We start from the raw sequence: 26947 nt of genomic DNA, 5'->3' as shown, positions 1-26947 counted from the left end.
TTAGAACTTCTTTCTTGCCATCACTTCATCTAATTGTGTTCAAACCCCCCCAAAATTGTATCCAGATCTGCTATTTTAATGGAATTCCAGTTTTATTAAACAGGCCTCATTACAATATGTAAAATATTTCACAACAAATACCAAATTCACAGTTTTCAAATTTTCCATCGTGCTTATTCAAATTTTATAAAACGTACATCAGTTTTATCCCACTAACCATTAGAAAATGTAATGAATTTCCAAAGAAAGTAAACTTTTTAAGCACAATTTGATCAGTGTTTTGTCAAACAGGAGACTCCAGGTGAGCTTTTTATCAGTGGATTTTTGATCAAACACGGCAATGTTCTGGAAAGGCCTTCGACACGCCAGCCACAGGTGAGCTTTGATCAGTTGATTGAACCTAGCTTTGACCAAACATGGAGGTAATGTTCTAGAAGGCCCTTTAACCAGCAAGCACCAGGTGATTTTTCATCAGTAGATTGGACCTTACTTTGACTAAACATGAAGGCAATGTCCTGGAAGGTCCTTCAACACGCAAACCCCCCGGTGAGCTTTCTTTGGTGGATTGGACCTAGCTTTGTCCAAACATGGAGGTAATATTGTAGATGGTCCTTCAACCTGCCAACCCTAGATGAGCTTTCATCAGTGGATTGGACCTAGCTTTAACCAAACATGGAGGCACTGTTCTGGAATGGCCCTCAACCAGCCTACCCCAGGTTTGCTTTCATCAGTGGATTGGACCTATCTTTGATTAAACAAGGAGGCAATGTTCTGGAAGGTGGTCCTTTTTTTTTTTTTTTTAATACTCTCCTTGAGGGTGAAGGACCTGGAGCCACGCCTAGAGGTTAATTTACCTGTGTAAGAAGACTGTGTGAGACTCCTTTATGTAATCATCCAAAAAACTGAGACTGCTGCTGGGTGCTGTAGGCATCTTGGACGTGATGTCAGCAGCCCCAGCAGACTCATTCCAGTGGCACTCTAAGGTATTCTCATTTGCTCCTCCCCAGCAGCTATATAAAAGTTTATAAGGGAGGTGGGGGAAGGGATGATGAAGTTGTACACACACAGACAGTATACGGGACATTCCTAGAAGAGGAGAGGGCTATGATGTGCAAGAAGGGAGGGGGCTGTGCTAGTTAATGTACTAATCGATTTTTCTGGCAAGTACAAAGGCACATTTTAAGTGAGTGAAAGTTTTTATGGAAAAGATAAACAATGCAAGGAAGCTTTTAAAAGTCTCGATTTTTCTGTGCTTTTACCTTCATTTTTTTTAAATTGGTAACATGGTCTCTTTAATTTAAGAACCCAGAAATGTAGCTGGAAGTCTCACTTAGAGGAGGCTCAGCTTCCTTTTACACTGGAGTTACAGCTTTGGGTGTAATTGTTGCAAGGTGAGGGTCACCCCACACAATCCCCCTGAAACGGGGTTCCACATATCATTTTGAGGTTAAATATTTTAGGAAATGTTTTCTTGTCCCTTTCTGTGGTGTACCTACAATTATAACTATAATATAAATTATTGGTGCTTTTATATTTATCTGGAATTACATAGGTGCAACTCTCAGTGGATCATTTGTGGGCCCTTGAAGAATTTTTGGATAAAATAATTTAGGTTAAACTTACTTTTCATGTTCTGGAGATCTTCTGCCACTTTCCCCAACAACTCCATAATCCACTGATTGTCGCTGGAATAATAAGCTGAAATACACAGAAGAGGAAAGAGCTTACTTCCTTTATATCAAAGGTCTCTATACTATGGCCCACTGCAAGATTTTATATGGCCTGTAGCTAGGGGTTCGCAGTCCCTCACATGCCTACAGTCTTCATTTCTCACCAACATCCACCCATCCTGGTGTCCAGCACAGGTTCTCTATGCTGCAAAGGACTGCAGTTGCTAGGACTGCTGGTGTCCTAACAACCAATCAAATACTAGTATTCACAGCAGGACCACACTTCCTCCATCTAGACTTGCTGCTACAGCCACACTGTAAGCATGTGAGATAAGGGTGGACTCCGATGTAAGGGAGACTCTGATGGTCACCCTGATGTAAGGAAGGACTCCAATGGGGACCCTTATGTAAGAGGGAACTCTGATGCAAAAGGGACTATAATGGGAGCTCTGGTGTAAGGGGGGAAATCTGATACTCTGATGGGGACTCTAATATAAGGGGTGATGTCAAGGGGACTCTGATGGGACTCCAATGTAATGGGGGATACTTATGTCAACCCTGATGTAAGGAAAGAATGTGATGTAAGGGCAGGCTTTGATGGAGATTGTAAACCACACTTCAGAGTACCATGTTGAGGAGATGAGGCTGAGGCTTTTTCAGGCATGGTATATCCTAAACATGTGTGGTTGGTTTCATTTTGAATCAAAATTAAGACACATTTTTTGTTATTAGGAAATTTGAATGTATCCGACTTTTTCTGACACAAAGGATGGGATTACGCAACAAGAACGGGATGGTTCTGCAAACTTCACACCTCCCATACATGCTCATCACTAACAGGGGCGAAAAATATGCCGCTATCCATTAAGGAGATTCCCTAATACATTGAAGCAATGACCAGAGCTGCCAATCTTCTACATGCTCCCCCATTCTTTGTGGGTCCATGAATAGGGACTGGATACAGAAGGTGATTAGAATATTTAGATAACAGCTATCAAAACTTTTCTAATATACATTGAGCAGTACATAATTACCTATGGTTCGATCTGTTAAATTATGCTTCACGTCAGAATCTGAGAAAAAGAGGAAAATCAATATCAATCAGTATATTCAGGTTTATCATTATACACCCCTCTGTACTCTACATACATTCATTCAAGACACACCCACTAACCTGTAGTGCCTAATTGTGGAGCACCTACTTTGCCAAGTTCTACCTCATGTTGTTTTTCTGCACTGTTTTTACTGAGCAATTATGGTTAGTGGGTTTTATCTTTTAAGCTGCCTAGATGTCAGGAGGGGGTTAAGATGCCCGCTCTCAAGTGTTGTGTCACCGCTCTGCTCCCTTATGGAGTGCTGTAAATACAAGAGGAGGCAACCTATCGGAGCCCTATTGATGGGGAATTGCAAGAAGGACTGCAGACACATGTTCTATATGTCTGCTATAACTTTTGGGGGCTCCCCCTTGGTGGGTATCCAGTTGGAGTACCATAGACGGGTTCATGGTCTTTACTCAAAGGACTTTGCTCTATTTGAAGGTATGAACTGGGGCAGCCTGAAGTTAGGATGAACTAGAGATGTGTATGGAAGAATCTGTGAGAGACTGATGTTTATATTGCTCTGTACCTACACAAGTTTCCAGTAAAAGTTCTAAAGTTCTAAGAAAGTGTCTGGCCTGATGCTCATTCAAAAGAACAGGGCTTAGGATGGGGATAAAGAGAATTTGGTGTGAACACATTACAACGATTTTGCCTGCAGTAGAGTGGAGAAGGCGATATTGCAGCTGTCAAGGGTAACTGGAGTTATGATGGGTGATAAGGTAGCCAGTGAGAAGGAAGTGGTAGTGACCTGACTTGGGTGACAGAAGTGCCTTGTGGTGAGGGAGTTTGTGAGTTTAACACCCTCCCCAGCGAATAATGCCCTACATCCAGGGACTGATATTGCCACACAGGGTACCCCATGTACCCAGCCTGGAGGTCAGAGAAGACTAGAGGGAAGGAGGGCCCTGGGGAGTGGAGAAGCTTGGGAACATGTGAAGAGATGATCTCTGTATGTGTCGGAGAGAAGCCTCATAGTGGGAGTGAAGTGACATGTCGGGCTGTACTGGTGAGTGGGGTACAGGCTACCTGGTGCCCACTCAGAATTGCAGCATCCATTTGGAGAAGTAAGAGTACAGTTAAAGTGAAGCGTGGGTCTCTAAGGAGTGTGACCTTCACAAAGGGTTTACTGTGCAAGCCAAACATGCTTGATTCTAAATTAGAGTGCAGTCTTAAGACTGTTTTCCAGTGACCAAGGCCTGTGCTTGTGAGCACAGGCATTAGCAAGCTCCAGGAGCACATTAAGCCCTACCCACAACTCTACCCACCCCAATTGGGGGTCACACTCTTCTACTAAAGAGTGTGAACAAGCAGTCTGAATTCTGAATCTAGGGACTTGGTCATGTGACCATAGTGGGCTTTTGGAAAAGCGGTGAACATGCTTGTTACCATTTATGATCACCATGGAACATGATGGGCTGGGCAGTGGAAATCATATATGATGATAGCTCTGCTTTAAAGCCCAACTTCAATTTAATAATATACACTGCTGAGGACAAAAACGGACCCATGATGTCAGGATCCACCCACTGCTGAATAAAGGAGAGGACCTGTGATGTAATGGGCCCATGATGTCAGGATACTCCTACTGCTGAGGAGAGAAGAGGGTCCATGACTTCAAAAGTCCATGACATCAGGGCCCACCCAGTGCCCCTGATGTCCTGTGGCCAGACAGGAAACGTGACCTGCCATGTTTGGATGGTGTGGCGGCTTCAGTTTGTGCAACTCTGTCTCCACCCTTGTGTAAGTGTTTGCCTATTGCACTACAGTATTGTAATAAACCTGTTTTGGTGGTGTAACACTATGCTGGCTCCTTTGGTACTTGTTTAAGGAGTTCATGTACTGCACAAGACGCGCTATTAACCCCTTAGTGTCTGGCTGGTTGGTTCCTGAGGACCACATCAGCTTGCATTGGTGACTCCTAAAGACCTATACACATTGAGCGTTTTTTTTATCTCTTTAAATATTAGAGATGAACATCTTCCAGTAAGATGCTGAGTGTTTTATAGTGATGAAATCACATGGGGGAATATCGTTCAACCTCCTCCACAGAATTATGTATGCAGGATCTCCTTCCACTACCTCCTCCTCCACAGAATTATGTATGCAGGATCTCCTTCCACTACCTCCTCCTCCACAGAATTATGTATGCAGGATCTCCTTCCACTACCTCCTCCTCCACAGAATTATGTATGCAGGATCTCCTTCCACTACTCTCTTCCTCCACCGAATTATGTATGCAGGATCTCCTTCCACTACCCTCCTCCTCCACCGAATTATGTATGCAGGATCTCCTTCCACTACCTCCTCCTCCACAGAATTATGTATGCAGGATCTCCTTCCACTACCTCCTCCTCCACAGAATTATGTATGCAGGGTCTCCTCCCACTACCTCCTCCTCCACAGAATTATGTATGCAGGATCTCCTTCCACTACCTCCTCCTCCACAGAATTATGTATGCAGGGTCTCCTTCCACTACCTCCTCCTCTACAGAATTATGTATGAAGGATCTCCTTCCACTACCTCCTCCTCCACAGAATTATGTATGCAGGGTCTCCCTCCTCTACTTCCTCCTCTACAGAATCATGTCTTCTGCTATTTCCACTACATTTTTGCATGTATTGGAAGTAACTTCTGAAGCCACTTAATAGCAAACCTGAATTCCTAAACACTCACCAGTCTTCATCTGTAGCATTTCCTTTTGGAAACTTTTATCTAAAGAAAAAATAGAAAATCATGTCAGAAAAGATGCCTTGACTGTTGGGGAGCTCAGAAAAGCAAATGCAGCTAGAAAAAAACGTCTAAAGGCATTATCAACAGATTGCACCAAAGTCTGAATATTGTGGATCTTCACAATTTTTTTTTTTTTGTAAAATATAAAAGATCAGCTTGCGCTGAGTAAATGGATACCCAACATGTCAAACTTTAAAACTGTGTACATGGGGTAATGTGGTTGCTTTTAATAATTTGCCATAATTTTTATGAATTTTTCCTTTAACGTCTTTCAGGACCACCCACTTGTCAGGAAACACACCTCCACCAATCTTTAAAAGGAGGCTTCTTCCCACTTATCATCAGTTTTTGTGTTTCCTCCGGAGAGAACACATGTGGGAGTTAGGAGCTCTCAAGGTACTGTCCTGAGAGGCCAGGCTCCCTACTCCACTATTTATTTTTTTATTACCTCAAGAGAACCGGTTCCTCCCATCTCCACAGGCTGATGTAGTGCCTAGTGGATGGTCTCCTTCTCCCTCGTCAGTGCTCGGGGAGAGCCAGGACTGCTCCAGGGGTCGCCGCCCCCAGGCGGGGGGGGGGGGTGTTAGGCATGTTAGGCACTTTTTTTCTGGCCAGGACATGTTTCTTTTACCTGACGCTGCTGCCATATTGGGTAGGGCAGTCAGAGGACTGTGAGGTAACCGGAAGTGGGGCGGCATCCGACGAGCAGACGCTGGGCGTCATTTCCGCCGGAAAGCGCAGTGGGAGGAGGGTCTGATGCCTATATATTTCCGGTTCCAGTCTGGCGCAGAGGCGTTGTTGGAGTCCGGTACCGGCATTTTTTCACCACAAGCATCACGCTGCTGCCTCAGCATGGCCTCAGGAACCGCAGCAAGTGGTACAGGAACAGGCACCAGCAAGGCCCAGGTAAGGAGCAGACTGCAGGTTCTGTTCTATTTTACTGTGGGGTCTCTCTCTAGCTCTCTTCTCCCTAGTTCTTAGTGGGGCCTGAGTGTGTTTTCCCCCTGGTGGCGGGGGTCTGTCTGGACACATGAGTCTGTTGTTTCTCTCACTGTGCACCTGTGGTGAGCATCTTTAATGGTTTCAGGCTGAATCTAAAGGATGGTTTGTCTTTTTCTCTTTTTTCCCTTATCATGGCAGACCAAGAGCTCTGACGCAGGGATTAAAATGAAATGTCCTTCATGCAAAACTAAGTTACCTGAAGGCTGGAAAAAGACTTTATGTCAAGCATGCATTGACTCCTTGGTGAGAGAAGAAGCTGCTTCCGCATGCAGCGATCTTATCGTATCTGTCATGTACCTGGTAGGTTGTGAGCCTGAAGTGCAGAGAAAGACCTCCCTTACAGCTCCCACTCCTGTTCTCCTGGAATGGAGACAGAAGGCCCAGGAGTGAGGAGTGGTATGGGTGCCTGGCAGGATCGACAGTCACCGGAAGTTCAGGAGTGGTGGCACCCTCTGGAACCTGAAGCTGAAGAGGAGGCTGGAATGCAGAGAGGACCCGGAACCACAGCAGGTAAGTAAGCAGGTAAGTAAGCAGGACTGAGAGCTGGACTGGAACCAGGAACAAGGCAGCAGGTAGTAGACTGGAACGCTGGACTAGAACCAGGAACAAGCAGCAGGTAGTAGCCTTGAACGTGGGCCGGAACCAGGAACAAGACAGCAGGTAGTAGCCTGGAACGCTGGACTGGAACTGGGAACAAGGCAGCAGGTAGTAGCCTGGAACGCTGGACTGGAACCAGGAACAAGGCAACAGGTAGTAGCCTGGAACGCTCGACTGGAACCAGGAACAAGCAGCAGGTAGTAGCCTGGAACGCTGGACTGGAACCAGGAACAAGGCAGCAGGTAGTAGGCTGGAATGCTGGACTGGAACCAGAAACAAGGCAGCAGGTAGTAGGCTGGATACTGGTATCAGACAGAGGGATGGTCAAACAAGCCTGAGGTCGGTATCGGTCGAGCAGCAGAGGTACCAGGGATAACACAGAGGGATGGTCAGGCAAGCCAAGAGGGTCTGGTGCAGGCGGATAGCAGGATAGTCTAACAGGAAGCCGGGTCAGATAGCAGAGTACACAGGTCAGATCAGGTAAGGCACACGGAACGCTGTAGAGCAGACAGCGGGGATAGAGTGTGACAGGCTGGTTTAAATAGCCCGCCTAGCACTAGCGGGAGTGCGCGCGCACGTGCCCGTGCGTGACAGCACCCGTGAACGCGCGCGCATGCGCAGTGGAACCTGTGGCCGTGTCCCCGTGCGTCTGGATTGCCGATTACTGGCAGGATCTTCATGACATTGCCCCCCCCCCAAAGGGCAGCCTCCGGATGCCCCTTTGAAGAAACTTCTCCGGATGGGCTCTTTTAAAAGATTGCAATAGATTTTCAGGATGAATATTATCCTCAGGTTCCCAAGAATTTTCTTCTGGGCCAAACCCCCTCCATTTTATCAGAAATTGATTTTGGTTAAATCTTCTCCTATGGTCCATGATAGCCTCCACTTCGAATTCCTCCTCCCCATCTACCAAAATTGGATCAGGAGGATGGAAATGGATTAGAAACAGAGGGTCTGAGCAGGGACACATGAAATACTGGATGCACTTTTAGCGAATCCGGAAATTCAAGTTCGTATGCCACCTCATTAATTCTTCGCTTGACAGGAAATGGTCCAAGAAACTTGGGACCCAATTTCTTTGACGGGCAAGCCAACCTGAGATTTACTGTATATAACCATACCTGGTCCCCGGGTGTAAGTAACAGCTCACCTCGTCTCTTCTTATCGAAAGTTGCCTTATTATACTCCTGGGTCCTGGTCATGGTCTCCTGCAAAACTTGGTTGTTGGAAGTAAAGAAGTCCAACCTCTCCTGAACTGCGGATACTGTGCACTCTGGAAGAGAATTAGGCAAAAATGAAGGGTGGAAACCATAATTTGCAAAAAATGGAGTTTGTTTGATAGCGGAATGAATAGAATTGTTGTAGGCGAATTCAGCCAATGGGAGAACAGAAATCCAATCATCTTGGGCAAAAGAAGAAAAACAGCGTAAATATTGTTCAAGAGTCTGGTTTGTTCTCTCTGTTTGCCCATTCATCTGGGGATGATAAGCAGATGAAAATGAGAGTTCAATCTTCAATGTTTGCACAGAGACCTCCAGAATCGGGAGGTAAACTGTACCCCCCGATCTGAAACGATATTAACCGGTACCCCATGGAGCCTGATGACTTCTTTAATGAATGCCTGTGCCATTTCTGTAGCTGAGGGGGTGCCCTTCATTGGGACAAAGTGGGCCATTTTCGACAACCGGTCTACTATGACAAAAATTGAGGTGAAGCCCCCAGCTGGAGGTAATTCCACAATAAAATCTATAGAAAGCATTTTCCAAGGCCTATCTGGGACAGGTAATGGCTTTAGCAATCCCCATGCCTTGGTCCTGTGCCCCTTGTTCCTGATACAGGTGGTACAGGATTCAACAAATCTCCTACAATCTTTGCGTAACTGAGGCCACCAAAAGGTACGCTGTACCAAATCAGTGGTCTTAGCCACGCCAAAATGCCCAGCCAATGCATGCTCATGACAGAGTTCCAGTACTGAAACTCGTAGTTCTTCAGGTATAAAGATCCTATTCTCGTGCCACAGTAACCCATACTTAACTTGGAGTTCTGACCTAATGGAAGATCCCAACTCTGCGGAAGCCTGCTTAATCTGGGAAAGCAGGTCTCCCTGAAGCAAAAGAAAATTCCCCTTGGATAGAATTTTGTCCGGAGGGGAAACCTCTTGGAGCTTGTGAGACATCCTGGATAGGGCATCAGGTTTAGTATTCTTGGAGCCAGGGCGGTAAGTGACATGAAAGGAGAACCTGGAGAAAAAGAGAGCCCACCTGGCTTGGCGTAGCTTGATTGCCAACAACTCTCTGTCACCTACATCATAATTTCTCTCTGCCGTGGACAATTTACGAGAGAAGAAGGCCACAGGATATAACAGGGCCTTAGTTCCCTGTCTTTGGGACAACACTGCCCCTACTGCAATTTCGGATGCGTCCACCTCTAGTACGAATGGCAGAGAGGAATCTGGATGCTTTAGTACGGAGGCAGAAGTAAAAAGGCCCTTGAGAGTCTCAAAAGCCTTTTGGGCCTCAGCAGACCAGTGGAAGCGTGTACCCAGTTTAGTTAGCTGTGTGATGGGTGTGATGATGGCTGAGAACCCCTTAATAAATTTACGGTAAAATTTAGCGAATCCAACGAATCGCTGGATCCCCTTCTTGTCTGTCGGGACTGGCCAATCTAGAACTGCAGCGACCTTTTGAGGGTCCATCTTAATGCCTTTACTGGAAATGATTAACCCCAAAAATGGAATACTTTCCTGTTCAAATTCACGTTTCTCAGCTTTTGCATATAGTCCGTGTTGTCGAAGCTGGGCCAACATACTTCTGACGTGCCTGCGATGGGAATCAAGGGAACAAGAAAAAATTAGTATGTCGTCTAAATAGACGATAAACAAATCTAGGAAGTCTCGTAAAACATCATTGATGAAGTACTGGAATGTAGCAGGGGCATTGCACAGACCGAAAGGCATCACTAGGTACTCGAAATGTCCATAACGAGTACGAAAGGTGGCCTTCCATCTGTCTCCGTCCCTAATATGAACCAAATTGTAGGCTCCGCGGAGGTCCAGCTTAGTGAATATGGTAGCTGTCCCAAGTCTTTGGAACAATTCTGGTACCAGGGGAAGAGGGTAACGTTTTTTTACAGTGATCTTGTTCAGCTCACGGTAATCTACACATGGTCTGAGGGTCTTGTCTTTCTTCTGTAAAAAGAAGATACCTGCACCTGCTGGAGACGTGGATGGACGAATGAAGCCTTTCTTTAGATTCTCATCGATATATTCTTTTAAAGCCCCTTGTTCTACTTCAGACAAAGGAAATATTCTTCCAAAAGGTATCTCAGCACCGGGGAGTAATTCGATAGGACAGTCATAGGCCCGGTGAGGGAGTAAGACCTCTGCCCCCTGCTTGCTGAATAGATCTAAGAAATCATGATAGGCAGAAGGGATGGAGAGGTGTAGACTAGGATCGGTATCCAAACAGTGCAAGGTAGGGTTCTCCTGAGCGTTCTGAAATCTACATGACCATTGGCAATATGGAGAAGAAAAGGTAACTTCACCTGTGATCCAATTAATGTCAGGATTGTGGGCCTGTAACCATGGCATGCCGAGGATTATGGGAAACAGAGGTGAAGCGATGATATCTAGGCGTAGCAGTTCTTGATGAGAATTTGAGATGGAGACGGGTATTGGAACAGTCTCTTGGGTAACAGGCCCAGACTTAATGGCGGTTCCATCAGCTAGATGGATGGAAAGTCCATGGGCTTTAGGCAACAGAGGTATCCGGTGTTGGGTAGCAAAAAGAGAGTCCATGAAACAACTGCAAGCTCCAGAGTCAATAATGGCGGTTATTTGCAGAGTCTCTCCTGGAAGCTGTAACAGGATAGAGAGAGCAAGGTGAGTAGTGTTCTTAACCAGAGGTGCAACATAGTCAGTGGACAGGGATAGGCACTTACGGAGTTTAAGAGGACAGTTTCTGACATAGTGCCCAGGTTCCCCACAATACAGGCACAGATTATTCACTCGATGACGTTGTCATTCCTCCTGGGTAACAGCAGGCCGCAGGACCCCTAATTGCATTGGCTCAGGTGGGTTGAACGTGGAGGTAGGTGGTGCTGGTGATGTATGATGAGGAACTTTAGGGGTAACCCAAGTTGGGCAAGAAGTTCCCACAGCTCTCTCAGTCCTACGTTCTCTTAAGCGTCGATCGATCTGGATGGCTAGATCGATCAGTGCATTTAAAGTCTGTGGGGTACCAACCCTGGCCAATTCATCCTTCAGAGAGTCAGAAAGTCCCATTCGAAACTGATAGCGGAGAGCCGCATCATTCCAATTTGTGTCCGCACTCCATTTTCTGAATTCCGCCACATAGTCCTCTGCAGCCCTGCGACCCTGTTGAAGGGTGTGCAAAGCCGCTTCTGCAGTCACGGACAGCTGGGGGTCATCGTACAGCTGAGCCAATGCATCAAAGAAGGTGGAGAGATACGTCCTTTTGCTCCAAGAGGCGATGGGCACAGGTTTGGGGGTCACCAGAAAGCAGAGAGATTACGTAGCCCACCTTGGTAGCCTCCAGGGAAAAGGTACGTGGTTGGAGAGCAAAGAACAATTCACAGGAGTTGCGGAAAGCCCTGAATTTAAGGCGATTTCCGGAGAAACGTTCAGGCGTCGGGACCTTGGGTTCTGGAGGGAACATCACCATTGAGGAAGGCCCGACTGAAGGAGCAGGAGCGGAAGGAACTCCCTGGGCCCCAATGGGATTAGATAAGGTTAACACTCGTTCCTCCAGCCTGGTGTATCCTTGCTGTAGATTCTTGACTGCTTCAGTCAATCCTGCCAGGTGTGCACAAAGTTCCTCCATAGGAGACGTTCCCTGCTCAGGCTCAGACATGGCTGTCTGCTACTGTCACGTACCTGGTAGGTTGTGAGCCTGAAGTGCAGAGAAAGACCTCCATTACAGCTCCCACTCCTGTTCCCCTGGAATGGAGACAGAAGGCCCAGGAGTGAGGAGTGGTATGGGTGCCTGGCAGGATCGACAGTCACCGGAAGTTCAGGAGTGGTGGCATCCTCTGGAACCTGAAGCTGAAGAGGAAGCTGGAATACAGAGAGGACCCGGAACCACAGCAGGTAAGTAAGCAGGTAAGTAAGCAGGACTGAGAGCTGGACTGGAACCAGGAACAAGGCAGCAGGTAGTAGACTGGAACGCTGGACTAGAACCAGGAACAAGCAGCAGGTAGTAGCCTGGAATGCTGGACTCTAACCAGGAACAAGACAGCAGGTAGTAGCCTGGAACGCTGGACTGGAACCAGTAACAAAGCAGCAGGTAGTAGCCTGAACGCTGGACTGGAACCAGGAACAAGGCAGCAGGTAGTAGCCTGGAACGCTGGACTGGAACCAGGAACAAGCAGCAGGTAGTAGCCTGGAACGCTGGACTGGAACCGGGAACAAGGCAACAGGTAGTAGGCTGGAACACTGGACTGGAACCAGGAACAAGGCAGCAGGTAGTAGGCTGGATACTGGTATCAGACAGAGGGATGGTCAAACAAGCCGGAGGTCGGTATCGGTCGAGCAGCAGAGGTACCAGGGATAACACAGAGGGATGGTCAGGCAAGCCAAGAGGATCTGGTGCAGGCGGATAGCAGGATAGTCTAACAGGAAGCCGGGTCAGATAGCAGAGTACACAGGTCAGATCAGGTAAGGCACACGGAACGCTGTAGAGCAGACAGCGGGGATAGAGTGTGACAGGCCGGTTTAAATAGCCCGCCTAGCACTAGCGGGAGTGCGCGCGCGCGTGCCTGTGCGTGACAGCACCTGTGAACACGCGCGCATGCGCAGTGGAACCCGTGGCCGTGTCCCCGTGCGTTTGGATCGCCGATTACTGGCAGGATCTTCATGACAGTATCTGTCAAAAAGGAATTGGATGCTACTATTCAATCCTTTAAATCCTCACTTACAAATCCATCCACAAGTCAGCCTACTACCTCACAAATCCTCTCAAGGCTCACTGTTAGTCCCTGCAGTGGAGGCAGAAGTGGGTCCTCTGAACCAGGAAGGGCTTTCCCCCTCTCATTCTAATGAATAGGGATGAGCTTCGAGTTCGAGTCGAACTCGTGTTCGACTCGAACATTGGCTGTTCGCAAGTTCGCCGAACAGCGAACAATTTGGGGTGTTTGCGGCAAATTCAGATGCCGCGGAACACCCTTTAAAAGTCTATGGGAGAAATCAAAAGTGCTCATTTTAAAGGCTAATATGCAAGTTATTGTCATAAAAAGGGTTTGGGGACCTGGGTCCTGCCCCAGGGGACATGGATCAATGCAAAAAAAAGTTTTAAAAACGGCCGTTTTTTCAAGAGCAGTGATTTTAATAATGCTTAAAGTCAAACAATACAAGTGTAATATCCCTTTAAATATCGTACCTGGGGGGTGTCTATAGTATGCCTGTAAAGGGGCGCATGTTTCCTGTGTTTAGAACAGTCTGACAGCAAAATGACATTTTGAAGGAAAAAACCCATTTAAAACTACCCGCGGCTATTGCATTGCCGACAATACACATAGGAGTTCATTGATAAAAACGGCATGGGAATTCCCCAAAGGGGAACCCTGAACCAAAATTTAAAAAAAAAAATGACGTGGGAGTCCCCCTAAATTCCATACCAGGCCCTTCAGGTCTGGTATGGATTTTAAGGGGAACCCCGCGCCAAAAAAAAAAAAAAAAACGGCGTGGAGTCCCCCCAAAAATCCATACCAGACCCTTATCCGAGCATGCAACCTGGCAGGCCGCAGGAAAAGAGGGGGGGACGAGAGTGCGGCCCCCCCTTCTGAACCGTACCAGGCCACATGCCCTTAACATTGGGAGGGTGCTTTGGGGTAGCCCCCCAAAACACCTTGTCCCCATGTTGATGAGGACAAGGGCCTTATCCCCACAACCCTGGCCGGTGGTTGTGGGGGTCTGCGGGCGGGGGGCTTATCGGAATCTGGAAGCCCCCTTTAACAAGGGGACCCCCAGATCCCGGCCCCCCCCTGTGTGAAATGGTAAGGGGGTACTTACCCCTACCATTTCACTAAAAAACTGTCAAAAATGTTAAAAATGACAAGAGACAGTTTTTGACAATTCCTTTATTTAAATGCTTCTTCTTTCTTCTATCTAGCTTCATCTTCTTCTTCTTCTGGTTCATCTGGCTCTTCTGGTTCTTCCTCCGGCGTTCTCGTCCAGCATCTCCTCCACGGCGTCTTCTATCTTCTTCTCCTCGGGCCACTCTGCACCCATGGCATGGGGGGGAGGCTCCTGCTCTTCTCTTCTTCTTTTCTTCTCTTCTTCTCTTCTTCATTTTCTTCTCCGGGCCGCTCCGCACCCAAGCTGGCATGGAGGGAGGCTCCTGCTGTGTGACGGCGCTCCTCGTCTGACAGTTCTTAAATAACGGGGGACGGGGCCACCCGGTGACCCCGCCCCCCTCTGACGCACGGGACATGACGGGACTTCCCTGTGGCATTCCCCGTGATGTCACAGGGAAGTCCCGTCAAGTCACTGTGCGTCAAAGGGGGGCGGGGTCACCGGGTGGCCCCGCCCCCCGTTATTTAAGAACTGTCAGACGAGGAGCGCCGTCACACAGCAGGAGCCTCCCTCCATGCCAGCATGGGTGCGGAGCGGCCCGGAGAAGAAAATGAAGAAGAGAAGAAAAGAAGAAGAGAAGAGCAGGAGCCTCCCCCCATGCCATGGGTGCGGAGCGGCCTGAGGAGAAGAAGACGCCGCGGAGGAGATGCTGGACGAGAACGCCGGAGGAAGAACCAGAAGAGCCAGAAGAACCAGAAGATGAAGGAAGATAAAAGAAAGAAGAAGCATTTAAATAAAGGAATTGTCAAAAACTGTCTCTTGTCATTTTTAAAATTTTTGACAGTTTTTTAGTGAAATGGTACGGGTAAGTACCCCCTTACCATTTCACACAGGGGGGGCCGGGATCTGGGGGTCCCCTTGTTAAAGGAGGCTTCCAGATTCCGATAAGCCCCCCGCCCGCAGACCCCCACAACCACCGGCCAGGGTTGTGGGGATGAGGCCCTTGTCCTCATCAACATGGGGACAAGGTGTTTTGGGGGGCTACCCCAAAGCACCCTCCCAATGTTGAGGGCATGTGGCCTGGTACGGTTCAGGAGGGGGGGCCGCACTCTCGTCCCCCCATCTTTTCCTGCGGCCTGCCAGGTTGCGTGCTCGGATAAGGGTCTGGTATGGATTTTTGGGGGGACCCCACGCCATTTTTGGTTTTTTTTTGGCGCGGGGTTCCCCTTAAAATCCATACCAGACCTGAAGGGTCTGGTATGGAATTTAGGGGGAACCCCACGTCATTTTTTTTTTAAATTTTGGCCCGGGGTTCCCCTTAATATCCATACCAGACCTGAAGGGCCTGGTATGGAATTTAGGGGGACTCCCACGTCATTTTTTTTTAAATTTTGGCTCGGGGTTCCCCTTTGGGGAATTCCCATGCCGTTTTTATCAATTAACTTCTATGTGTATTGTCAGAAGAAAGAAGAAGCATTTAAATAAAGGAATTGTCAAAAACTGTCTCTTGTCATTTTTAACATTTTTGACAGTTTTTTAGTGAAATGGTAGGGGTAAGTACCCCCTTACCATTTCACACAGGGGGGGGGGCGGGATTTGGGGTCCCCTTGTTAAAGGGGGCTTCCAGATTCCGATAAGCCCCCCGCCCGCAGACCCCCACAACCACCGGCCAGGGTTGTGGGGATAAGGCCCTTGTCCTCATCAACATGGGGACAAGGTGTTTTGGGGGGCTACCCCAAAGCACCCTCCCAATGTTGAGGGCATGTGGCCTGGTACGGTTCAGGAGGGGGGGGGGCGCACTCTCGTCCCCCCCTCTTTTCCTGCGGCCTGCCAGGTTGCATGCTCGGATAAGGGTCTGGTATGGAATTTAGGGGGAACCCCACGTCATTTTTTTTTTAAATTTTGGCCCGGGGTTCCCCTTAATATCCATACCAGACCTGAAGGGCCTGGTATGGAATTTAGGGGGACTCCCACGTCATTTTTTTTTAAATTTTGGCTCGGGGTTCCCCTTTGGGGAATTCCCATGCCGTTTTTATCAATGAACTTCTATGTGTATTGTCAGCAATGCAATAGCCGCGGGTAGTTTTAAATGGGTTTTTTCCTTCAAAATGTCATTTTGCTGTCAGACTGTTCTAAACACAGGAAACATGCGCCCCTTTACAGGCATACTATAGACACCCCCCAGCTACGAAATTTAAAGGGATATTACACTTTTATTGTTTGACTTTAAGCATTATTAAAATCACTGCTCCTGAAAAAACGTCCGTTTTTAAAACTTTTTTTTGCATTGATCCATGTCCCCTGGGGCAGGACCCAGGTCCTCAAACACTTTTTATGACAATAACTTGCATATTAGCCTTTAAAATTAGCACTTTTGATTATTCATGTCCGTGTCCCATAGACTTTAACGGTGTTCGCGTGTTCGAACAAACTTTTTTCCTGTTTGCATGTTCTGGTGCGAACCGAACAGGGGGGTGTTCGACTCTTCCCTACTAATGAATCAGATGAGGACGGGGATGATCTGTAAAATATGCTTTCCAAATATAAATTGTCTTTGGATCAAGTGGACGGCCTCTTGAGCGCAATTTATGCTACCTTGGGCCTGGAGGAAGAGCATAAAGAATTGTCTTGACATGACAGGATGTATGCAGGGGTCAGCGAGCCCAAAACACATACAGTTCCAGTCCATGCAGTGATTTCTGAGACAATCAAGAAAAAATGGGCTGATCCTGAAAGAAAGCCATTCTTCTCAAGGGCTCATAAGAGAAGGTTCCCTTTTGATGAAGACCCAGCGGCTCTCTGGAATAAGGTTCCAAAACTCGATGCAGCCTTTTCTCAGGTGTCAAGATCAACTGATCTAGCATTTGAGGACATGGGGATCTTAAAAGACCCCATTGATAAAAAGATGGATCAACAACTGAAGAGGGCTTGGCAAGCCATTATGGGCAACCCAGCAATGGCAACTACTTGCGTCTCCAGAAATATGGAGTATTGGGTGAATCAGCTTAAAGCTCATATAACAGCCGATTCCCCTAGGCAAGAAATTTTAGATTCCTTTTCAACTCTTTCAGTGGCAGTAGCTTATCTCTCAGATGCATCAGCTGAATCTATCAGGATGACAGCAAAAGATGCAGCCCTTACTAATTCAGTCAGACGGGCACCATATATTTCTGATAAAAAAGCCATCCGGAAGTTTTTGATTAATCCTCAACCTGAAACCGCTGAACAGATCAGTCCCATACAAAAGATTTCGTATGGACTCCATCTTCACGGTCAGAAACCTATTGACAAAGGAATGCTTTATGGCATTGATAGACCTTCGAGATGCCCATTTGCATATCCCCATATCCCCTCAGTCTCAGAAATTCCTAAGGATGACTATAAACATTGGGGAAGAGGTTCTGCACCTACAATTCAAGGCCCTCCCCTTCGGCCTTTCTTCTGCCTTGTGGATATTTACAAAGGTGATGGCAGAAGCTCTCGCACCTCTCTGCCTGCAGGGGATTGCGGTAATTCTGTACCTGGACGACCTGCTCTTCTTTTCCCTTTCCAGGGAGTAGTTGTTAGAGGACCTCGGGAAAACCCACGGTCATCTAGAAGCCTTGGGTTGGATCGTAAATATGCAAAAGTCAAATTTCAATCCAACCCGGGAAGTACAATTCCTGGGGTATCAGATCTGTTCAGTGGAACAGAGTTTTTCTCCCAGAAGATAAAAAGGTAAAAGTCCAAAAAGTTGTAGCCTCCTTATAGACAAATCAGGAATTATCAGTCAGTCAAGTCATGTCAGCACTAGGAACCTTAACCTCAACCATTCCAGCCATTCAATGGGCAAGGTTACATTTCAGAACTCTTCAGACTTTTCTCCTGAGGGTATGGAATCACAGGACAGAATCTCTGGAGGCAAAAGTAAAGATCCCCATCAAAGTGAAGCGATCGCTTTGGTGGTGGAGAAATCAGGCAAATCTGTCAAAGGGCCTGCTTTGGTCTTTTCCAATAGAAAAGGTGGTAACGACGGATGCTAGTGTGTGGGGTTTAGGGGCTCACCTGGGTCAAAGCTTCACACAATGAGTTTGGTCTCAGTCAGAGGCAAAAAGGTCCTCAAATTGGAGGGAACTAAGGGCAATCGCCTTAGCATTGGATGCCTTCTCTCCAATCCTTCAAGGTTCCCATGTCCATGTCCTCTCAGACAACGCCACTACCATAGCCTACCTGAACAAGCAAGAGGGCACAAGAAGCTAAACACTGCAGTTTCTAGCTTCAACGATCCTGGGATAGGCAGAAAATCATGTGCTGTCCTTATCAGCAGTCCACCTCAAGGGCACTCTAAATGTAGTGGCAGATTATCTAAGCAGAAGATGGATTCAAGAGGCAGAATGGAGCTTGAATCCAGAAGTTTTTGCCATGATCACCAGGGCCTGGGGCTAGCCACAAATAGACCTGTTTGCGTCAGAAGAAAATACGCAACTCCCGGTATTCTCCTCAATTAACAGAAACGACAGTTCCCAGGGGACAGATGCATTAATACAGCCCTGGAAATTTCATCTGGGTTACGCTTTCCCTCCGTTTCAACTAATCCCGTTGGTATTGAGAAAGATACAGAGGGAGAAAGTGGAAGTAATTCTAATTACTCCATTTTTGGCCAAAAAGGGCATGGTTTACCACCATTCTACAGATGGCAGTCAAGCCATCTTGGCAGCTGCCTCACTGGCAAGACTTGCTCCTACAAGGTCTGATACATCATCCGGAAGTGGCCAGTCTAAGCCTCACTGCTTGGTATCTGAGGAGCAGAGGAGGAGGGTCTGTCACAACCTTTAGTAACTACCTTACTTTCCAGTAGAAAAATAGTGACCAGAAAAATCTATGATAAATATTGGAAAGTCTACAACTCCTACTGTCGTTCGACAAATAGAACGGTGTAGTGTCAATTTTAGAATTTCCTCAAAATGGTGCTGACAAAGGCTTGTCAGTGAGCACGCTTAAGGTGCAAGTAGCCATTTTGGGAGTCTTTCTAGAAAGACCAATCTCTTCTGAGCCCTTGGTTATAAGATTTTTCAAGGCGCTTACCAGATCCAGACCAGCTCCTGCTAGGCACTTTCCCAATTGGGATCTATCAGTGGTCCTACAAGCCCTGACGAAGGAACCTTTCGAACCACTGAAGAACCTTACTCCTAAGACTTTATTTTTGGTTGCAATAACATCAGCAAGGAGGATTAGTGAGCTGCACACCCTATCTGTTAAAAAAAAACCCTTTTATCCATCTACACAGATAGGATTATACTCAAAACCGATCCAGGGTTTTTGCCGAAGGTAGCGTCAGCCCACAACAGGTCGCAGGAAATATCCTACCAACCTTTTGCTCAAACCCTTCAGGGGAGAAAGAAAGCAAATTCCACAATTTGGATGTAAGAAGGACTTTATTACATTATCTGGAAGTAACAAAAAAACTTTCGGCCTTCGGACTCTTTGTTTATACTTTTTTCTGGAAAAAAGAAGGGACACCAGGCATCTAAGGGGTCGATAGCTAGATGGCTTAAATCCGCTATTCTGGCAGCCTACTCTCAGTCGGGGCTACCCCCCCCCCGCTGGGAATTAAAGCACATTCTACCAGGGCTCAGGCCACTACATGGGCAGAAATAGCTGGTGCCACCCCAGATCAAATTTGTAAGGCGGCTACGTTGTCAAGTTACCTAACGTTTGTCCGTCATTACAGACTGGATCTTCTGTCAGCAAGTAAGCAGGCTTTTGGCAGAAAGGTCTTGCAGGCTGTGGTCCCTCCCTAGTGGGTAAGTCTCTGTTATCCTCTCAAGGTGCTGTCCTGAAAGACGTTAAGGGAAAAATCAAGTTAGACTTACCGGTAACTTGTTTTCCAGGAATCTTTCAGGACAGCAGCAACCCACCCTTATTGTATTAAATTACTATGCTGTGACTAACCATATTCTGATTATGTGTTCCAGCTTGGGCCGGAGGTTCTCTACTACTACTGATGATAAGTGGGAAGGAGCCTCCTTTTAAAGATTGGTGGAGGTGTGTTTCCTGACAAGTGGGTGGAGCCACGCTCTCAAGGTGCTGTCCTGAAAGACTCCTGGAAAACAAGTTACCGGTAAGTCTACCTTGACTTTTTTTTTTTTAACATGCTTTTTATTTTTTTCATTTAACTTTATTACTATCACAAGGGGGCTAACAACCCTTATGTAATAGCATGGGCAGGTTCTCTTTTTGGAAACATCATGGGTCTATTAGACCCCTATTGTCTCCCTTGCCCTCCACTGCAGCTAATCATCCACAGCATCCACGGAATGATGGTTCTGAACCTGTAATTGACAAAATGCTTGCTGCTTCTGGGTTCATTCATCACAGAGGAGACCTAGGGAATGGATATTCCCCAAGATTCTCCAACTTTCCATTCTGAAAGCATTCACCATGGTCCCAGGCTCCCATTGAGTTGGCCACACACCTGCAGATGGCTGCCAGCATTCTAGCAACTAAAGCAACTGCTGGTTGTTAGTTTGTTTTTCATACAGTAAACAAGCCATTCCACATCCCACCTTTTGTCTTGGCCTTTTGGCTAAGATCAAGTGTAGTATCTGTTGTTGGCAGTGTCCACTGTCCAGTAGGGATGCTCTGCTGTCACTCTAGGCTTTTGGTTGGAATTGCTGGCTGTATATTATTTCTGGTATGATGGGGACTCTAAAGGTTTGTCCTGTAGGAACAGAAACAGGGGTGCTCCCTAGGTAAGGTGGGGCACAGGAAGAATTCTATGGTGATGTACATGAGGGACCCAGTGCCTTCTGATTTGAATGGTGATACCTGGTCTGTTCATATGCTGGGTAGGGATGAGCTTCGAGTTCGAGTCGAACTCATGTTCGACTCGAACATTGGCTGTTCGCAAGTTCGCCAAACAGCGAACAATTTGGGGTGTTCGTGGCAAATTCGAATGCCGCAGAACACTCTTTAAAAGTCTATGGGAGAAATCAAAAGTGCTAATTTTAAAGGCTTATATGCAAGTTATTGTCATAAAAAGTGTTTGGGGACCCAGGTCCTGCCCCAGGGGACATGGATCAATGCAAAAAAAGTTTTAAAAACGGCCGTTTTTTCAGGAGCAGTGATTTTAGTAATGCTTAAAGTCAAACAATAAAAGTGTAATATCCCTTTAAATTTCGTAGCTGGGGTGTGTCTATAGTATGCCTGTAAAGGGGCGCATGTTTCCCGTGTTTAGAACAGTCTGACAGTAAAATGACATTTCGAAGGAAAAATTACATTTAAAACTACCCGCGGCTATTGCATTGCCGACAATACACATAGAAGTTCATTGATAAAAACAGCATGGGAATTCCCCACAGGGGAACCCCGAACCAAAATTAAAAAAAAAAATGACGTGGGGTTCCCCCTAAATTCCATACCAGACCCTTCAGGTCTGGTATGGATTTTAAGGGGAACCCCGCGCCAAAAAAAAAAAGAAAACGGCGTGGGGTCCCCCCAAAGTCCATACCAGACCATACCAGGATCTGTGTGAGGTCTCCAGCACAGCGCGGCCTACCTCCACGGAACAGCGATCCGAGTAGCAGTATTGTGGCATCCCAGAGAGTTGGACTGATGGCGGGGCAAGACTGGAAAGGAGCCAGAGGAGCCTGTCGGAGTCATCTGGGAGTTCCGGAGTGTCTCGTGGAGAGGAGCGGAGCATTTCAGCAGTGCCGGCTGGCCGGAGACAGAACCCTGTACATCAGAACAGAGTTTTCTGACAACATTGTCCTGGTTGGGTGAGGGGGCTGTTGCCCACAAGTTTCTTGATGTGCTTTATTACATCCGTCTAGACAAGACAGAGTTGCTGGGACCCATAGTCCCACAAGCAAAGTCAAGAGAATTTAGTACTGATTCCCTGGCATCAAAGTCAGTTATAGTGCTGCTGCACCAGAACCTCACTGTCACATTTTCAGTCTACTTTGATCAGGAGTCACTAACCCTTTGGATTACAAATCTATGTTGTTTGCTAGCAGAAGAAAAGAAGATAAAGAAGGACTGATTAGTAAAACACAAGGCATTGTGTCCCTTTACTATATTGGGGTAGTGTGATACTAAAGGAGGGAGTTCCTTAGTGTTGTATTATACTTAATCAAGTCAACATTTGATTTAGTATAGCCTTAAGCGCGCAGGAAATAGGAGAGTGCTCATAGTGAGATACATTCACTCTGACGGTTATCCTATTTACTTTGTTATATCTCTTATATATTATTTCAGACATTTGATACCTGTATTGTACCTTCGTAATATAAAGTTTAGTTGTCTGTCAGACTATGTTGGTCTGACAGTACAACCATTGTAGTTTAACTCTTTCCAATACAACTACAGTAAATAAGGTTATTATTTAAGTATAACTGTGTGAGTGTTGTTTGTCTCTTCATCACCAGCCAAGAGGAGGGTAAGGTGACTACAGACAGGTATATTATATTGAATATTGTCAACTTGCTTTATAATTTCGTTTGACTGCACACTATCACACTACAGCTGTGTCAGGGGGACTGAGATATTAAAAAGGGGAAACAAAGCAGAGTACAGGCCCAAATAAATCAGCAGCTCCTTCGGGGGTTAGTGCTACACAAGGATCCCAGTTTGTCCCAGATGCCAGATCTCAGAAGGTATAAAGTCTTAGATTTGCTTTGGCAAATGCGAGTTCTGTTAACCACTTGCTGACCAGCCGCCATCATTACGACGGCATGATCCCGCGAGCCGTTGTAGCTGTACGTCGGTCCTTTAAGCAGGATAGCAGGCGCGCGTGCCACCTGCACCGCGGGGGGCGCTGATGCTCGTGACTGGCGGTCGTGGGCACGAGAGGCAGAACAGGGACGTGTGTGTGTGTAAACACACACATCCCTGTTCTGAGAGGAGAGGCAGTTTGTGAGTTCCTAATAGCTAGGAACCACGATCTGTCATCTCTCTTAGTCAGTCCACTCCCCCCTACAGTTAATACACACACTGAGGGAACACAGTTAACCCCTTGATCGCCCCCTAGTGTTAACCCCTTCCCTGCCAGTGACATTTATACAGTAACCAGTGCATTTTTACAGCACTGATCGCTGTATAATTGTCAATCGTCCCAAAAATATGTCAAAAGCATCCAATGTGTCTGCCATAATGTCGCAGTCTCAATAAAAAATCGCAGATTGCCACCATTACTAGTAAAAAAAAACCAATAATAATAAAAATGCCATAAATCTATTTTGTAGACGCTATAACTTTTGCGCAAACCAATTAATATACGCTTATTGTGATTTTTATTACCAAAATTATGTAGGAGAATACATATTGGCCTAAACTGAGAAAAAAATTAGCTTTTTTTAAAAAAAAATGGGGATGCTTATTATAGCAAAAAGTACAAAATATTGTTTTGTTTTTTCAAAATGGTCAATCTTTTTTTGTTTATAGCGCAAAAAATTAAAACCACAGAGGTGATCAAATGCCACCAAAAGAAAGCTCTATTTGTGGGAAAAAAAGCATGTCAATTTTGTTTGGGTACAGTGACGCACGACCACGCAATTGTCAGTTAAAGCAACGCAGCGCCGTATCGCAAAAAAACGGCCTGGTCATTGAGCAGCCAAATCTTCCAGGGCTGAAGTGGTTAAGAAGTGTTTTTTAAGAGTCTGGAGCACTTCTTCTAATAAGGTTTTTGTTTCCAATGGGTGTGAGAACCAGTGTGACTGCAATCAAGGTGTGGGAAATGAAAAAGCTGAAACGTGGAGAGAGGTCCAGGATGGCAATACCCAAAAGAACCATTTGTGGTGTGAATGATAAGGTATGGGACGACACCGAGGATATAAAGTTTGCAATTTTAGACCAGTATGAAGATATTTTGGGGCAATACCACCAGATGTGATAAAGGGAGCCAGATTGACCACACAGTCTCCAGCAGTGTGGGGACTGGTCTGGGAAGAAAGAGGCAAGCTTGGTTGGGGTGTAATACCACTTGTGGATGATTTTGTGAAATGATTCCCAGTGTGAAATGCATTTTGAGAGTTTAAGTGGAAGCTGTAGAGTAATATGCCATCAGCAAAGAGGTATGGAGAAGTGTAGTGTCCATTCCCAGTAATAGATGACGACTTGGATTTTGCCACCTGTGTCAAGAGTAAGCGGTACAGGTGAAAGATCCCTTTCTGGGTAGCAGCAGGGGAGTTGTAAAATTTTATGACCTCCTTCAAGAAGGTCATTGTCCTTATTCTTGAGGCTCTGGAGTATGGATCTGATACGGAGATACTTGAAAAAGTCATTACGGTGAATGTGGAACTTTTGTTGGAGCTCTTGAAAAGAAGATATGTGTTACTGTAATGGTCTCCAAATTGTTTAATACCGCTCTGGATCCAAACACTAACTTCTAGGTGTGAGGACAAGAGAGCTTTTGCCCTGTAGCGGAAGGAGTTGAAGGATATTAGTTGGTGCACCTACTGCCAGTGAGGATCAGATACATGTGGTGGATAAAGTCTTACTGCATTGGAGATGAGGCGGGTAATATTTGAGGAGGGTTGCGGAGAGAGTAGCTTTAGTTGAAGAGCAAAGAATTGAGCTTTCAATCTGAATCCAGGCTGGAGGATCTGAGGACCTCCACCAGTGTCTGGTTCAGTCTAATGCCCTGTACACACGGGCGGACTTTTTGGCAACAAAGGTCTGACAGTCTTTCCGACGGACTTTCGAACGAACGGACTTGCCTACACACAAATGCACAAAAGTCTGACAGATTCGTATGTGATGACTTACGACCGGACTGAAATAAGGAAGTTCATAGCCAGTAGCCAATAGTTGTCCTAGCGTCGGTTTTCGTCCATCAGACTAGCATACAGACGAGCGGACTTTTCGACCGGACTCGAGTCCATCGGAAAGATTTGAAACATGTTTCAAATCTAATGTCCGTCAGATTTTTGACCGAAAAAGTCAGCTGCAGGTCCGATGAAGCCCACACATGGTCGAATTGTCTGCCGGACTCAGTCCGTTGGACCAGTCCAGTCGAAAAGTCTGCTTGTGTGTACGCGGCATAAGACAACCTCCTTGTAATAATTTGCTATATTTGGTACACCAAGTCCTGCTAAAGATGCTGGCATACAGAAGAGTAATGCTTTGAACAGAAGACTTTTTTGTTCCATATGAACGAGTTTATGATTGATTGTAATTTACTCAGATGTTGGGGCAGTAGCGGGAGAGGTAAAGTCCTGAAGAAATAGAGTATGTGGGGCAAAAGAAACATTTTTGCCAAGGTAATCCTACCAGCCCAGGATACTTTAACTTGTTTCATATCTTAAGATATGTTATTTAGCTTTTCCACTACTCTGTTGTAGTTAGTAGTAAGGATGTTACTAGAAGGTGCAGTCAGCTGTTACCCAGGTATGAAAGAGAGTTTTGGTGCCCAGGAGAAAGGAGTTAATCTTGAAATTTGTTTTTTAAGGACAGTATCAAGGTGAAGATTTAGCATGCTAGATATTCACCAAATATCTCTAGGGTTTTTTGTACTTCAGGGAGGTATACTAAAGAGGAGAGGGAGAGGAGGACGCCATCCACATACAGGCTTATTTTGAGCTCCTCCCAACCGATCATGATGCCCGAGATACTGGGGTTGGATCTTATGGACATCACCAAAGGTTCCAAGATTACCGTAAAAATAATAGGGGAGATTGGACATCCCTGACAGGTACCATTGGTGATGTCAAAGGGGCTAGATAAAAGTCTGCAGGTTCACACTAGGGACAGAGTTTAGCGCTAAAATTGCTGAGAGAATAGAGCCACTAAAGCCATATTTCAAAAGAACCTCCTTAAGATAATTCCAGTGCACCCTGTCGAAGGCCTTCTCCGCATCAAGAGACAAGAGCAGAGAAGGCCCTCGACTGCACTCTGTCCATTAAATCAGGTCTATAAAACGACAAGTCGCATCAGAGGCCTGCCGTCCTTCAACAAACCCTACCTGATTCTTGTGAACCAGCGATGGGACATACTGTGAAACTCTGGAGGCTAGTAATTCAGTGAAAATTTTTATGTCTGTTAAGAAGTGAAATGGGACGATAGTTAGCTGGATTGTTTATAGGTTTGCCTGGTTTGGGGATTGTCACTATAAAGGCTTCTAGTGAATCTTTGGGGTTTTTACCAGAGTTTGTGAAGGATGAAAATGCTTTTTGGACGTGGGGAGCAGTGGCGGCCCGTCCATAGGGGGCACGTGGGCACCGCCCCCCCTCCAGGCAGTAAAAAAAGAAAAAACTTTTACTACTGGCCCTTTAAAAAAAAAAAAATACAAAAAAAGGGCCTTAAGTGCACTGTGTTCGGATGCCAGACACAGTGCGATGCTGGACACAGTATACTTATGGGAAGTGCCACGTCTATGCAATCACAAGATTGCATAGACGCGGCGCTTCATTTGCGGGCATTTAGCCCACCTTGCGGCACTTTCTGAAGCGCCGAGTAGCTTCTGCCCGGCACTTGTAGTATATATTACTACGGCCGGATGGTTTGATTGACATCTCAGATTGATGTCACTTCCTGTTTTCATTCTCCCATTGCGCCCGGGAGAAAGAAAACAGGAAGTATGAGGTAAACGGGCGGACCCCTCCATCTTCATTGTGGAAGAGGACACTGCAGGACAGGAGAGGACAACACACAGCAAGGTAAGTAGTACCGCTGTGCTCCCGTGGAGAATGGGGGGGGTTCGATGTGACACAGGAGGCTGCATTTGGGGAAAACAGGAGGCTGCATTTGGGGGACACAGGAGGCTGCATTTGGGGGACACAGGAGGCTGCATTTGGGGGACACAGGAGGCTGAATTTGGGGGACACAGGCTGCATTTTGTGTT

At 46.4% G+C, this 26947-nt stretch overlaps 1 protein-coding gene and 1 pseudogene across 1 annotated transcript in view; one reads left to right on the top strand and one right to left on the bottom strand.

The window, feature by feature from the left end:
- The window catches only part of LOC141133727 (C-type lectin domain family 10 member A-like), an 85436-nt gene that overhangs the window by 40387 nt on the left and 18102 nt on the right, over nucleotides 1-26947 (bottom strand). The window contains exons 3-5 of the mRNA XM_073623249.1: nucleotides 5445-5483; nucleotides 2705-2743; nucleotides 1624-1698 (exon numbers count right to left, since the gene is read on the bottom strand). Of these exons, the coding sequence (XP_073479350.1) occupies nucleotides 1624-1698; nucleotides 2705-2743; nucleotides 5445-5483 (153 nt within the window). The remainder of the gene's footprint in view (nucleotides 1-1623; nucleotides 1699-2704; nucleotides 2744-5444; nucleotides 5484-26947) is intronic.
- Nucleotides 20676-20821, top strand: LOC141135841 (U2 spliceosomal RNA; annotated as a pseudogene).

The sequence above is a fragment of the Aquarana catesbeiana genome, linkage group LG03 (assembly GCF_042186555.1).
Source record: "Aquarana catesbeiana isolate 2022-GZ linkage group LG03, ASM4218655v1, whole genome shotgun sequence".
In the NCBI taxonomy this organism is placed as follows: Eukaryota; Metazoa; Chordata; class Amphibia; order Anura; family Ranidae; genus Aquarana; species Aquarana catesbeiana.
This window is presented reverse-complemented; position numbering and strand designations above follow the sequence as displayed.